The sequence below is a fragment of the Mustela nivalis genome (assembly GCF_964662115.1).
Source record: "Mustela nivalis genome assembly, chromosome: 9".
NCBI classification, from domain to species: Eukaryota; Metazoa; Chordata; class Mammalia; order Carnivora; family Mustelidae; genus Mustela; species Mustela nivalis.
Window position 1 is genome coordinate 26246815 of NC_139028.1, and position 14956 is coordinate 26261770.

At 49.1% G+C, this 14956-nt stretch overlaps 1 protein-coding gene across 20 annotated transcripts in view; it reads left to right on the forward strand.

The window, feature by feature from the left end:
* GRAMD1B (GRAM domain containing 1B) overlaps window positions 1-14956 on the forward strand; it is a 242487-nt gene that overhangs the window by 145272 nt on the left and 82259 nt on the right. Inside the window, exon 2 of one of the 20 annotated variants that reach the window (XM_082683742.1) lies at window positions 1066-1394. The exons of 18 other annotated variants lie outside the window; for them this stretch is intronic. In XM_082683742.1, the coding sequence (XP_082539868.1) occupies window positions 1372-1394 (23 nt within the window). In that variant the 5' untranslated portion in view covers window positions 1066-1371. Of the gene's footprint in view, window positions 1-814; window positions 1395-14956 lie in introns of those variants that run through there. One more of the 20 variants, XM_082683741.1, reaches the window with a different exon arrangement.

Here is a 14956-nt window from a genome sequence, read left to right on the forward strand (position 1 = left end):
TTTCATAATTAATCTCCTCTTTGTTTGTTCTCACCCATCCGCATTACTGACCCAGATAGTCTGTAATCTAGGGGACGACAAAAAGAAAAAAAACCCACACAGCCAGGGAGGTTGCTGGGGCTGGAACACAGTGGGCCCAGCCTGGAGGATTTTAAGAGTGAATTGTATGTTCTCGTTGGGGTTGACAGTGTCCGTGCCTCCTCCCTTTGATGTTCTGCCGGTTCTGAGTCTTCTTAGAGCCTGTATTGGTGATAAAACATTGCCTAGATTCAACACTGGGCCTTGCAGCCACCTTAAAAGGATGCTGGGGCCACAGGTGACGGGGGTGCTGCGGGGTCACCCTAAGCTGCTGCCTCACCACGCACTCCAGAAGTGGTGGCGAAGCACTTTACCCAGCAGGGGAAGGAACTGTGTGTTCTGTGTGCTCTGAGCGGCTCAGGGCTCTCAGGATCTCACCCCGGAGCTTGCCCCGCCTTGCCCTCGCTGGGCAGAGAGTGAAAGGATTCCACTTAAGGTGGCCTTGAGCAGCTCGCCTTTGGACACCCAGGCACTAACCCTCTCCCCAGGCTTCAGGTCTGCAGGGCTTTGGGTTCCCGAGGTTAGCTGAGGGCCTGGGGTCAGCTCTCCTCCCCACCCGCCCCCCACCGGGTGTGGCATTTTAACCCTTGGATGGATGCTGGGGAAGTGCCCGCCTTCCGCTGTTCCTGCCCCTCTCCTCTTCCTTCCCGGGAGTCACGGGAGTCACGTTGCTCGCTCACTCGCTCACTCACCCACCCTCTCCCTGACTTTCTGTCCCATCCCGGGACAAAACATGTGCTGTGTCTTTAAATGGGCGGAAGTGGCTGGCAGTGCTTTGCTTGGGTACTGCATTGATGAGGAGATTATATGGAGCTGCGGGAGCTGCCGCCTGGGGGAAGAGAGGTGCAGGTTCTGCTTGCTTCTCGCTCTCCTGCCGGGCTCTCCTTGGGTCCTTGCCCCGAGGCTGCCCTGAGCCGGCGGGAGGCGAGGGTGGGTGGGTGGCCAGCTGGCCTGCCTGTTGACAGCCCCTCCGGGCTTGTTTTGCAGCCTGGCCAGCGTGGCCCGTCCCCATCAGGAGCTGGCAGCGGCAGCCACAGCTCGGGCAGGCGGCTCCAGCCCGGGGCTGGATTTGCAGAAGCTGCCCTTGGCCTCCGAGCCCAGCGTGCAGGGGTCCTTCTGGCCGGCGCTTGCTCTCCCTCTTTCCCTGTCTTCTTTCTCTCTCTGTGTTCAAGTCACATTACATGGGATTCTGTTCTTTGGGGACTTCGTCATCTTTTCAAATATGTCCTGGGACCTCCGGAGCTGTCACGGGGATGCTAAGGACACGGTCAGTGGATTCTCGTGCCTGTACTAATGAAAGGATTCAAGCTCTCCTGGTAAGTAGAGGAGGGATACGGCACCTTCCTCTTCGTCATCGTCATCGTTCTTCAACCAGGTCCTTGTCCATGTCCACCCCACCCCCACCAGCACCTCTGCATCCTTAGGAGGTCTCCTTCACATGGATGGCCCTCGAGGGGTCCGAGGTCGGTGGGGGGGGCGCACATTCTGCAAAGTTGGGTCACTCTCTCCAGCTTACCCTTGCTTCTGCACTGCTGCAGTGTTTTCTGCCAGCATCTTCTTGGGGGAGGGGTCTGGTGGAAGTTAGGGGGTAGGGGCCGTGGAGAGAAAGTACAGCTGCAGAGAGTCTCCAACTTTGAGGGACCTTGTACAGAGGGAACTTGGTAGAGAAGGGACCCTTGCATGAGGGCCGGGGGGGGCTCATCTTGGGCTGGAGGTGGGTGCGGTGGTACCCCTCCCAGCCCAACAGACATCACCAGGGGCCGTGCTCACCCTGCTCCTTAGGGTACCCTCATCCTGGGAGGCAGGCTCTGATTGCCTGGAGGCTTGTCTCTGAGGAGACTGTCATGAGGGCCAGGTTCCCACCTCTGGCATGCCTGGCCTCCCACCCCCACCCCCGTGCCCACCACTGCCTGCCCACCAAGGGGTGCGCGTGCGTGCGCGCACACACACACACACACCTTGGGGCTCTGTCGATGCCTCTTCCGGGGCCTGATGTTGGCATATTAAAGCCTCTTCGTGCCTGACGTGTGTGAGGTTGCTGTCTGGTGGCCACAGACGTAGTCAGAGTATTTTTACCTTCCATTTTAAAAATAAAACCCTCACCTCTCCCTTTTCTCCTTTGAATCGGGTGGGTGGGTGAATCGGCTTTTTATCTGCTTGAGAAATTGGACCTTTTGCCTGGAAAACTTTGTCATGGTACTCCCTGCAGGGTGACGCGTGCAGCTCAGAGGAGGATGGCTCTGGGGGCTGGGGGTGGGGGGGCGGAGGGAGGTGGTGGGCAGGCGCTTTCTCTCCTTGAGGACAGTGGAAGCCCGGAGGAGGAGAGTTTGGGAGAGTTCCCTGCAGGGATGCGCCTTGCCTTCCTTGCCTCTGGGAGCCGTACACCCGCAGTCCGTCTGCGGTGGGACCGTGGGAGGTGATCTCTCTGGGTTGGGAGGTTGATTTTTAGAGTCAGGGTAGGAATCGGGAAGTTTAGTACATGGGGTCCTAACCCGGCTCTGGGTTACATCAGGCTTTCCAGAAACCCCTGCTGACCCTAGGTTAAGGTCTGACAGAATTAGTCTAGTCCAGTCCTCCTCCTTTAGGCAAGAGGGTTAAGGGAGGAGCTCGTTCTTGTGAGCTTAACTCTTAAAAACTGAGGTCCTGAGGCATGGTCACCATCAGGGACCCTCGCCCCCCAAGCCTGTACCACCTTCTCTTCAGGATCTGCTGTCACTCCCTCTTATGTTTAACTCTTGTACTGGAAACCCCCCTCCAAGGCGGAGGAAATGAGGGAGAGGGACTGCAGTGGCCTTACCGCTTTCTTGGGGCCAGGTTCCTTATTCCTTCAGAGTTGGTTGGAAGGGATCGGCAGAATCTGTAGTCACTGAGAATTCCAGGCCCAGTCGGCAGCATTTAGAGGCGCCTCTATTCCTGGGCCTGTAACTTGGGTGAGGCCTCCGGGAAAGGCCCAGGTCCTGCTGGGTGAGTGGGGACACTGGGTTCACGATTGGAAATCACTCCACGTCCTTCCCTGCCCCTGCTGTCCGCATGGTCGAGTTGGGACTGAGGAATGCTTAGCCGTCTCTGCTGAGGAGACATCACTTTAGTACAGAATGCTTCTCTGCTCAGCCTGGGTTGGTCCCTCAGGGACATGAAGAGATCAGTGTCTTTAAAAATCTGCCTTGAGTAACCCTTGCTACATTTCAGCAGACCAGGGTGATGCTGGGAACTGGAACTGGGATAACCTTGTCCCTTCCAGCCAAATAAAATACTACAAGGATGGGGAGGTTTGGCCATTGATGCCTGGATAGTGTTAGGCCCTGTGAGTCACTATTTCCTTAGGTGTAAATATACTGGTCCGTGTTGGCCCAGCGGCCAGGCTCGCGTGTGTGTGTGAGTGTTTGGGCTTGCGTGCGGCTCCCTTTGGTGGTAGCCCATGCCCGGGACCTCTCTTCTGTCCACAGGGAGACCTGGTAGGAACAAGGTGACCAAACAGCTTGGCTACCTTGTTCTTGGTGACGTTATCTGCATATGGAAGAGGATGGAATTAACTACCTTCTTAGTGTTTGCGTCATTTCTAGAAACATTTCTGGAACACCAGCTATGTGTTAGTGGTGTAAAAAATGATGATAATGATGGGGTGCCTGGGTGGCTCAGTTGGTTAGGTGCCTGACTCTTGATCTCAGCACAGGTCTTGATCTCATGGTCATGAGTTCAAGCCCTACCTTAGGCTCCACACACACACACACACACACACACACGAGATATAAATGCTGATAACGCTGATAATCACAGTAGTAACAGCAGCTGACATTCACTGAGTGCTCACTACACATCAAGGACCATACGAGGCACTTCATAGGTGTTAAGTCCCGCAGAGCTCGCAGCGTTGTGCTTTAGGTCGTCATTTTACAGGGCGAGCCGTCTGAGACAAGGGGCCGGTGTACAGTCAGGCATTGGATTTGTGGGTCATTTTCCCTTGGGATTCCCCTGTTCTTGTTGCTCTTCTGTGGTGTACTTTTCTCAGCAGGTAACGACATCATAGACTGACTTTTTCTCTCCTCGCCGCCCCCATGCCTTGCGGTCTCTTTGCCTTGTATTTATTTTGTTAGTTAGACTTTTAAAAGTGTAAGGAAGGGCAGCATCTTAGTCAGTCTTTACTACAGGCCCACGAAGCAGCTGGCGTCTGTATTTGAGAGCTGGGGAAACTGAGGTACAGAGTGCTAAAGGGTTTGGGCTAAATTCCTGCAGCCAGTTAGTGAAGAAGGCAGTAGGCTGCGCTCTTCTTACTTGACTCCTACTTCAGTTTGCGACAACAGGGGTGTGTGCATTGGACCTGCCTTCCCAGAGGACAGGGGCAAGGTCTGCACGTCTGCTCTTACTCCATCCTTTCAATCTGCACATGTGGTTATTTTCACAGTCCTGTGCTTAGGCATCGTGGGGTTAAAAAAATGTAAAGGGTACTGCCTCTGACTTCCAGGGGATTGGTAGCTTCACTGAGAGAATGAGACCCAACCCCTTTACACACACACTCCCACCCCCCCCCCCCAAAGGCAGTCAGTAAATGCTAAGGGACAGATTCATGTAATTAGCAGCATGCTCTCTAGAAATTCAGAGGAGGCTGGAATTCGTTGCATCTGGGGTAGCAAAGACACTTTCTGGAATCATTGGAACTTGAGTGGGGGCATGAAGGCTGGCCAGCGTTAGGTAAGTAGAGCCCATCCTTTGTATAGCGCTAACACCCCCCTCAGGGTGTTGGGGGTTATCACAGGGGATGCTTTTGGGTGATGCGGATCAAGGTACGTGTCTGTGATTGACAAGTGGTGGGACGGTGAGGGGGAAATCTTCCCACTGTTCAGCCTCCCTTCTCAAAAGATGATCCTGTGGTTCTGTCTCCTGGGAATTTGGTGCACAAGGTAAGGGCAGAGGACAGAGAGAGAGAGAGAGGAGGTGGTCCATGGAAACAGAGGACTGCCAAAGAGTCATCGTGACTCTGGAACATATGCAATTTGGAGGCCATAAGATGTTTTAAAAGAACAATTCAGGGATGCCTGGGTGGCTCCATCAGTTAAGCTAAGTGTCTGCCTTTGGCTCAGTCCTGGGACCAAGTCCTGCATTGGGCTTTCGGCTCGGTGGGGAGCCCGCTTGTCCCCCTGCCGGATACTCCCCCTGCTTGTGCTGCTCTCTCTCACTCTCGCTCTCTCCGACAAATAAATAAAATCTTTAAAAAAAAAAAAAGTCAAAGAACAATTCAGTCCTCCTTAGCTTCTCCATGGTTATAATTTATTTATTTATTTTGGGGCGGGTGTGCAATGCAAAGATATCCCGAATTCCTAGGGCTTCAGAACCTCAAACGCCAAGATCTCCCGTTTTGTGGGGCTGCGCCATGGACAGATTATTTTGGCCCCCACAGGACTAGGCAGACTGTAGAGACATCTGTCTGGATTCTCCATCCTTGTGCTCCTGGGCTTCACATCTGTTGGGGTTGGTGGGTGCTGGAGGCTCAGGCAGACCCTCAGGAAAATCAATGTGCTGCTGGAATCCGGTTCCGGGAAAACAGAGTAAAGAGGCCTGGGTTCTTGACACATAGAAGGGGGAGGCATTTCTGTGGCCAGGCTGTGGTCCCTAGAGGAGAGGAATTTTGAGCTTCTCTTTGTGTTTGAGTGGGTGAGTGAGGATTCGTGCTACTTTCACACTGTTTATTTAAGACTATGAGTGCTGTGTAAAGGAACCTGCTCGCTTATGTCCTCACCAGTAGCTGGGACAGAAATTCATTTTTGCATTCCTCCATGGCTCTTGGAGACTCATGGTCGGCCATGTTTCATCACCTACCGGAAGTCCATCGTCTCCTGTGTTTTTCTTCCCCCCCTTCAGATCCGTTAATGCGTGAAACACTTTCATGAAAGAAGAAATGGGTGAGGTTCCAAGCGAGAATTTAAATTAGACATAAGGAAAGAGTTCGGAATTTCTCCCTCTGGAGCGTCAAGATCAGGTCAGATCATTTATGTTGGGAGGTTCTTTCATGAGAAATTTTCTCTAGAGATGGAGGAAGGCATGGCCTCCTTGAGAGCCAGGCTTCCCAGTGACTCAGACGTTTACCAGGAGGTGAGCTGCAGTGAGGGTTGGGGTCTCTCAGTAGCTCCAGATTCTGGAGGCCACCTTGGGAATCTGAACCTTGTCACCACCTCCTTACCTGCTGGTGGCCTTGGTAGGAGACTTCTGTTTGCTTTGAGGGGTAGCTATTTTGAAAGTGGGAATAAATGACAGCACTGGGCAGATGAGTTGGGCTCTCTGCTTTCTTTCCACGAATAGTTTAGAGAAAGGCTGTTGCCCGCAGAGAGCGGTGGCTTGTGATGTGGGGGCTTGGGATGCTTCTTTAGCCAGCAGGAAACACTGAACCAGTGGGTTAAGACTCTGCCTTCGGCTCAGGTCATGATCCCAGGGTCCTGAGATGGAGCCCCGCATCGGGCTCTCTGCTCAGCAGGAAGCCTTCTTCCCTCTATCTCTCTGCCTGCCTCTCTGCCTACTTGTGATCTCTCTCTCTCTCTCTCTCTCTCTGTCAAATAAATAAATAAAATATTTTTAAAAAAGAAAATATTAAATACTCATTCACAGACATCCCCCAGCTGACACCCTCTCTGGCTAACAGTGCAAGATTAACTTTATGATTCGGTGGGATGGGAACTGGGAGTTTTCCCATGGTCTGTTAAATCCAGGGCTCTGAGTGCTGGTCACCTAAGCATTGAAATCCCATGAGTGATCAGGATGGCTCTGGGCAGTGAGTGGATCTTTTGACTTTAAAGATTTAAAAAAAAAAAAAAAAAAGAAGAAGTTTTACCTCCTATCCAGGTCTGTACTTTGGGAGCTGTCCCTGGCTTAAGATAAGCGGCTGTCACCGTGGTTTTTTGTGGTTCTGGTCACCATCATTATTACTTTAAGATGAAAGAAATTCACTGTATTAGAATGTGAGGTGGTTGGCAGAGACTGTGTCAGAATAAATCAGATGATGGGTATGGCAGTCCACTGCCCCGCCCCCGTCCCTCCCTATCCCTGTCCCGTACTCCCGCCTGCTTCTCTGTGGGTTTGCCTTCTGAGGTTTCAGCTACCTATGGCCAACTGTGGTGTGGAGGCAGGTGCCCCTCCTGCTGGATCCTCAGAGAGTCAGTAGTAGCCCAGCGCTATGCCATCCTGCCTCCAGCATTCACTTCATTTCATCTCGCCACGTAGACATTTTATCATCTCACCTCACCACAAGAAGGGTGAGTACAGGGGCGCCTGGATGGCTCAGTGGGTTAAGCCTCTGCCTTCGACTCAGGTCATGGTCTCAGGGTCCTGGGATTGAGCTCTCCATTGGGCTCTCTGCTCTGCAGGAAGCCTGCTTCCCCTTACCCCTGCCCTCTGCTTACTTGTGATCTCTTTCTCTCTCTTTCCCTCTCTTTCTCTGTCAAATAAATAAATAAATCTTAAAAAAAAAGAAAAAAAGAAAAAAAGAAGGACGAGTACAGTGAAACGAGCTATTGTGACCGAGAGAGAGAACACAGTCACGTAGCTTTTATGGCAGTGTGAGTGTTCTCTTATTATTGTTGTGAAACTCTTACTGTGCCTGATTTATTAATTAAACTTTATCATAGGTGTGTATGTACAAGAGAAGGGATAGTGTGTATATGTATAGGGTTTGGTAGTACCTGTGGTTGTGGGTGGCCACTGGGGGTCTTTGAATGGGTCCCCCACGCATGAGGGGTACCCCTGTGCCTGAGGGTCTCTGTTCTGGCTAGAAACCCTTCCTCCTGGCCATTATGAGACTTACTGCCATAGAATTTTATTGCTGAAAGAGATGATTTAGGGTTTCTCATGAGAAAACATGGAGAGGAATGCTTCTAATCCCTTGTCTAGAAGTCTGGACATATGTTTCCTAAATGAGTTAAGATGAAAGAATAGGTTAACTATATTTTGCTAGGTGTTTTTATGTTTACTTACCTTTAACGTCCTTCTTTGGTTTATGTTTGCATAAAGATGTTGAATTAAACTGGATAGGCTTGGGACGCCTGGGTGGCTCAGTTGGTTAAGCAGCTGCCTTCGGCTCAGGTCATGATCCCGGCGTCGTGGGATCGAGTCCCACATCGGGCTCCTTGCTCCACGGGGAGCCTGCTTCTCCCTCTGACTCTGCCTGCCACTCTGTCTGCCTGTGCTTGCTCTCGCTCTCTCTCTCTGACTAAATAAATTAAAAAAAAAAAAAATCTTAAACTGGATAGGCTTGGTTATACCATGATAGCAGCTGCTCCCCCCCCCCCCCCCGCTCAGATTCAGTTGCTCAACTCACAGTAAGTTAGCTCTTGAGCATGGCCCTGCCCCCTGCCCCCCCCTTCCCGCAAGACTTCCAGGGATCCTCTGTGAGGCATGGGGCATGGCAAGTGGCTCCGTGATCCAGGTTATAAGAATCTCCTGGACCCTCCTCCATAGTCATCATAGAGGTCAGGAGAGCCTGGCCCCTCAGGGCTTCTCCTTGGAAGCAGGCACGCTGTCATTGCCCTTCAGCAGGCCCTTCCTGACCACAGGGAGTCTGGGAACCAGGAGGCTTCTGAAGGGCAGAGGAGAGGAGAACCAGGAGTCTCGTTCAGCACCAGTCATGGGGACGACAGCTGCTTTTCTGGAAGCGGGGCTCTGGGCGCTCTCGCCTTCTTAAAACCCGATGGCGATTTTCTTACTGCCTGTGGAATAAAGGTATGGATTTGAACCGTCACGGAAGACGTTGTGCAACCTTAGGCCAGCGGTCAGCAAGCAACAGCCAGGGTTGGGGCGGGGTGGGGGGGTGGGACCCAAGTTCAGCTCCCTGCCTGCTTTAGTACAGCTATGTATGTTTCGTGGTTTTTGGTTTTTACATTTTTAAGTGGTTGTGAGAAAAGAAGGCTCATATTTCATGACATGTGAACATTGTACAAAATTAAGGTGTCAGTGTCCGTAAGTAAAGTTTCATTGGTCCACAGTCACACTCATTTGTGGATGGCATTGTCTGTGGCTGCTTTCATGATCCAGGGTCAGAGCTGAGCAGTTGTGACACAGACCTGTGGCCCCCAAAGATAAAATATTTATTATTTATTATCTAGCCCTAGACGAAGTTTACTTAGATAAAGATGCCTCTCGAATGCAACAAATTGATGTTTTTGCTCCATGCTTTGTCTCCTTCTAAGCACTATAATAGTGATCCTGATGATAAGGACATCAATAGTAGTAGCTAAAACTTAACATGACAGTTGACTATATCACATATATCTTAAATGTTTTCTATGGATTAACTCCTAGCAGTCTTCTGAGCTATATATTATTATGGTGTGGCTTTTACCAAGTAGTAAACTGAAGCACAGAGAGGTTAAGTAATCAGCCTCAGGTCACACAGCCCCAAAGTGTTCAAGCTGGCGGTCTGACTCCAGAGTTCACACTCTTTTTTTTTTTTTTAAAGGTTCTATTTATTTTATTTTGACAGAGAGATCACAAGCAGGCAGAGAGGCAGGCAGAGGGAGAGGAAGGGAAGCAGGCTCCCTGCTGAGCAGAGAGCTCAACGAGGGGCTCTATCCCAGGACCCTGAGATCATGACCTGAGCTGAAGGCAGAGGCTTTAACCCACTGAGCCACCCAGGCACCCCCAGAGTTCACATTCTTAACCACTGCAGGTGTAAAGCAATTGGAACACAGGTCTTTGCCCATGAGAAGAGAGAAGACAAATACCCATGAAAAGTCAGATAATTTATGGAGGGGAAAAAAGTCAGGTAATTTATGGAGGCATTTAATGAATACAAATTATAACTACAAAGGTGGACAAGAATAGAGGTTGAGAGCAACATAAATGGAAAAGGGCTTGAACGGAGGGGGTGGGACGTGGCTAGGTCCTTGAGGATGGAAGCCACTGAGATTTCAAGAGAGTTTAGAGGGGTCTCTGAGGCAGGGAAGAAGCAAGAGTTAGACCACAGAAACCGGAGCGAGGCACTGATGGGAGGAGAGAAAGCTGCGTGTTCTGGTCAGAACAGAGGGGTGTGCAGAGTTCACAGGGTGTAAGACAGGTTTCACATACGGACAGCCTCACGGGTAAGGCAGGGTGAGTGCGGTTGCTGGACCAGCTGTGTGAAGCCCTTGGGCTCAGAATGTCCAGAGAGGGAGATGTGTTTCCCAGCTTGGTGGGCAAGATGTTTGGGTGGGGAGAGGGGCGAACTGGAGCACAAGTGCTTGGCTTTTGGGAGCACACAAGAATAGGGTTACAAATTATAACCGTGTTTCTGTGAGCCAGCCAGCCTGCCTTCCTTATCTCATGAAATGGGAAAGGTGGTATTTATCCCATCTTACAGATAAGGAAACTGAGTCTCAAAGAGGTTTAGGTAACAGGTTCAAGACCTCATGGTTAATGGCAGAACTGGGGCGAAATTGAAATGTCTGCCTCTAAAGCCTGTGCCCTTAACCTCTACACTACCGGAGTCCTTGACTGCGTGAGGAAAGGGGTGTTTATTTGGTGGGAGTTTGGAGCTGGAAACCTAGCCATTCAGAAAGGGTTTGGCGTGGAGGTGGGGCAGTCTTCTGAGGAGTGGTGCTCTCTGGGTCAGGTGCTGTGTGGGATACTAGTTCTGCTGTGGACTCTCCCCTGTGCTGAGCCCTGTCCCTGGTCATCGCTGATTGGGTGGCTTCACTTTGGGGCTGGGTCAGGGCTTATTTAAAAAACAAACTAAGAGACAAAAAAAAAAAAAAACTGGTAAAAAATAAAATTGTGAAATGGACCCTACCTCGAAAAGAAAGCATATAATATATCTGTACAGCTTAAAGGAGAATGAAGAAATAAATAAAGGAGAGTGGAACATTGTTTACCATCCAATTAAGCATTTTAACCATACCGAAATATTTGAAAGCCCTTCAGTTTGTCTGTTTGTTTTGTAAGATTTATGAAAACATTCAACGGCTGGGACGTCGGGTCCCAGAAAATGCAGATCTTGGGAACTGAGTGAACTGAGCAATGATGGGGCTCCGGAGTCCGGGCCCCATGCCCCTTCCCCACGGAGTGGGCAGGTCGTGCCTCTCAGGTCGCATCTCCTTGTTCTAATGCTGACACGAATGGCTGCTCCATCACCGGGGAGGGGGGCTCCCTCCTTTTAGCTATGTGGGGGACCCTAAGGGACAGGTGTGGGTGGTTCTGCTCCTTTCTAGTTGCGGGATGCTAGGTGAGTTACCTATTCTGCCAAGCCTTGATTTTCTCATCTATAAAATGGGGGCTAATCATGCCTGCCTTGGAGGGCTCTTGTAGGGATTGGGAGGATTAATGGAGACAAATCCTGGGAAGGTACTGAGGAGGAGGCCCGGCACGTTTGTAACCACCTTATAGATGTTACGCCGCTATTAACGTTTTCATTGTCTTGTGTTTGACTTTGAAGGAGAGGGTGGTCATAGCCTTGCTCTCCACATACTGAAAATCCGCAGTTGTTACTCATGCCCTGGATAGATAAAGAAAACTTTGATCCTTATCTTCCTTAGAGTAGCCAGGAAGGATAGTCTTAGGCCACAGTCACTCAGGTTTACTCCTTTCAGCTTAATAGCCTCCCAGATAGGTTTTAGTCTCATTGCTGGAACTCTCCTGTCTTCTGTCTCCCCATGGGTATGGTCACTCGGTCACTTAGCTGGAGCCTGGAACATGTTCTATCTCCAACCCAGTGTGTGACCTTCGGCAAGACACCAGTGTCTTCATCTCTGAGATGACAGCTGAGATTAGAGCAGCAGATACTTTTCTCTTTCAAAACCCCCATGAACTTCAGGCTGGAGATCTCTGGAGTGTCGGACCCTTCTGTATTCTCCTCAAGTTCCCACTGGATTCTTTCTGTCTCCTTCTGGAGCACACACTCCCCTGGTGATAGGAACCGGTCCTGGCCTTGGGGTGGAGGTGGGGGTTGGCCCCAGGAGTGGGGAAGCCAGACCTGGACACCCTTCTCGGTAGGGTCTCACCAGCACCGCCTGTTACAGGAAAATTCCACAGAGGGACTCACATACCTCTTCTGCTGTAGTGCAAATAGATTTATCTTCCAGTTAAGAGCTTTTTTTGGACCCATTCTCCCGAGACTGGGAGCCTTGCTGTTTCATAATAGCTTCCCTGCAGCGACCTCAACTTTTTATGCCTTACTGGGTGGCCGTAGTTGGTATCCGGTGGCATTAGGACATGACATGCAAAATCCCTTTGTTTTCCAGAGGCTCAACTTGACAGACCTCAGGATGCAAATTTGGGGAACTCTTGACCTTTGGGCTTTTTGAAGGTGATCTGCCCTGCTGGGCTCTGCACATTATTATTGTTTGTTTTTTTAGCCCATCTTTTTGGTTTAAAGTGTACCTTTTTAAAAAATACATTTATGTATTTAGCCTCTGTTGACTCTGGCTTGTTTGAATGACTTTTTTTTTAACCCTCTGGTTTCATGAGCCAAGTGTTTCTCCTTCACGTTCTTGCATTCTATGATGTCAACAGAGTCAATCTGTATGTACTCTTGGGAGGTGCACTGGTAAGAGGTGCCAGCCGCTGCCATTCTACCGTTGAGTGGTCTTTGCAGGAACTGTGACCTTTAGCAGCTGCGGTGATGGCGCTCCTTTTACGGAGTCTGGACCTAGAGCAGGACTCCGCTCTCTCAAAGGCTGAGGCTGTTGCAGATAGAGATATAGAACTGGTTTTCTTGTGGGTTTTTGTTTGCTTCTTTTGTTTTGTTTTGCTTTTTAAGATTTATTTATTTATTTTAGAGTGGGGGAGGGGCCATGGGAGAGGGAGAGAAAGACTCTCAAGGGGACTCCGTGCTGAGCGTGCAGTCAGGTGCAGGGCTCAGTCTCATGACCCTGAGATCACAGCCTGAGCTGAAACCAAGAGTCAGTCGCTTCACGGACTGAGCCACTCAGCACTCAGGTGCCCTGGTTTTTCTTGTTTGCAGCAGCCTTCCCTTCTTTCTCTGGCTAAATTCTCCAAAGTATAATTCTAGGCATCAGACTACCTTGATGCCAGCTGTTTGCGCTAAACAGAATAAGTAATTGCCCCCAGTCACAAAAGACGTCTTCACAGTGGTGCTGGGAGAAGGACTGTTTGCTCCAGGTCTGCCCCCCTCTCAGTTTCCTCACTGCCTGAAGGGGCTCAGCTCCTTGAACTCATGGCGCAGAAAGCACATCTGTGATAGTCTGCCAACAGCCTTCTCTTCCCATCCTCCTGTCCTAGTCATTCAAGTTGGAAGCTTTGGAGCTTTTGTTTTGTTTTGTTTTCCCCTTGCTCTTGTCATTGTCCACATGGTGCGTTCTGTCTTTCCAGTGTCTCTGATTTGTCCTCTGCCCTTTCCCTTCTGGCTTACTGCCACTGTCTGAATTCATAACCTGCCATGTCTTGCTTGGTCTGTTGCAGTAGCCACCTGGCTGGTCTCCTCCTCTTCTTCTTTTTCTTTTTTAAACTTTCTTAAAATATAATTCATGTGCCACACAACTCATTTCAAGTGTACAACTCAGTGGGTTTTAGTATATTCACAATATGTGCAACCATCACCGCAATTTGAGAACATCTTCATCATCTCAGAAGGAAACCCCATCTGTGCCTTTTAGCCAAGACAAGAGCTTCCCCCTCTCCAGCCCGGCCCTAGACAACTACTAATCTATTTTCTGTCTCTGTGAGTCCCCTGTTAAGGACTTTCATGAATGGAATCATAGGGGTATGTGGACTTTCTTGTGACTGGCTTCTTTCATTTAGTATAATGTTTTCAGGATTTATTTAAGTCATAGCTTGTATCTGTGCTATTCCTTTATTATGGCTGAATAATCTCATTTCTTCTTGGAACATTTGGGTGCATTGATCATTCAGGCGAGCTACAGATCAGATTTCTAACCCTTCTTCAAAACTAAACTTGGCTCCTGGTAACCTACCATATACAGGTGACACCCTGGCTATGACACTGAAAGCCTTCCCTATTATGGCTCCGTCATGAGAGTCCAGCCTCATCGTCACTCCAAATTTCCACAGGTTCTTCTGTCCCCACCATCTCGACACACTTTCCCTTTCTAGAGCATGTCACACACATACCTATTCTTGTCCCTGCAGTCTTTGGTTATGCTGCCCCTTTGCCTCTGCTTATCCTGTCTGTGGTTATGGAAATCCATTTATCCTTCAGAATTATCTTTACTCTCACCTTCTCGAAGAAGTCAATCCCAGATTTATCTCATCCCCCGATAGGAATTAATTAGTCCCTTTCCATTCTCTGTGCACTTTGCATGGATCCCCATAATTCCAGTCTTGGATTAAATGTCATTCTATCTTTTATGACATATTAAATCTTTTCTGAGAATAGAGAGGCATTCCAATTTTTGTTTTATTTTCTGGTACTTTCTACAAGGATTTATACATAGTAGGTACTCAAAAAAAATATGCTGGATAATTGATCGCCCTCTTGGATTTGTATAGTCCCTTTTGCTTTTCATAGTTCTTTTACATACGACTTGTCTTCTGAAAATCAGAAATCAACAAAAAAATAAACATTTTTGAGAAAAAAATTGTCAGTAGTTTAAACTTGTTTGAATATGTGGGGTTTTCTGTTGTTGTTTTGGCAACACCCATTGTCTCTGGGTATTGTAGAAAAATCAGAAAATATAAAGTAAAAAAGAAGTAAGCCATAATATCATCCCTCAGTGATAATCACTATATCCTTTGAGCTGTTTTTTTTTTCCTGTATATACTTTACATAGAAAGGTAAAGATAGATGAAACTTACAATTCACTCTGTACATTGTTCTGAAATCCTTTAATTAATAGCACCTGATCTCTCTATCATAATAAATACCGATTTCTGTAATTACGTTTAAGGGGTAGTATTGCAAAGATATAAGTATTTGTCCCTTCTCGTATTGGACACTTAGTCTTTG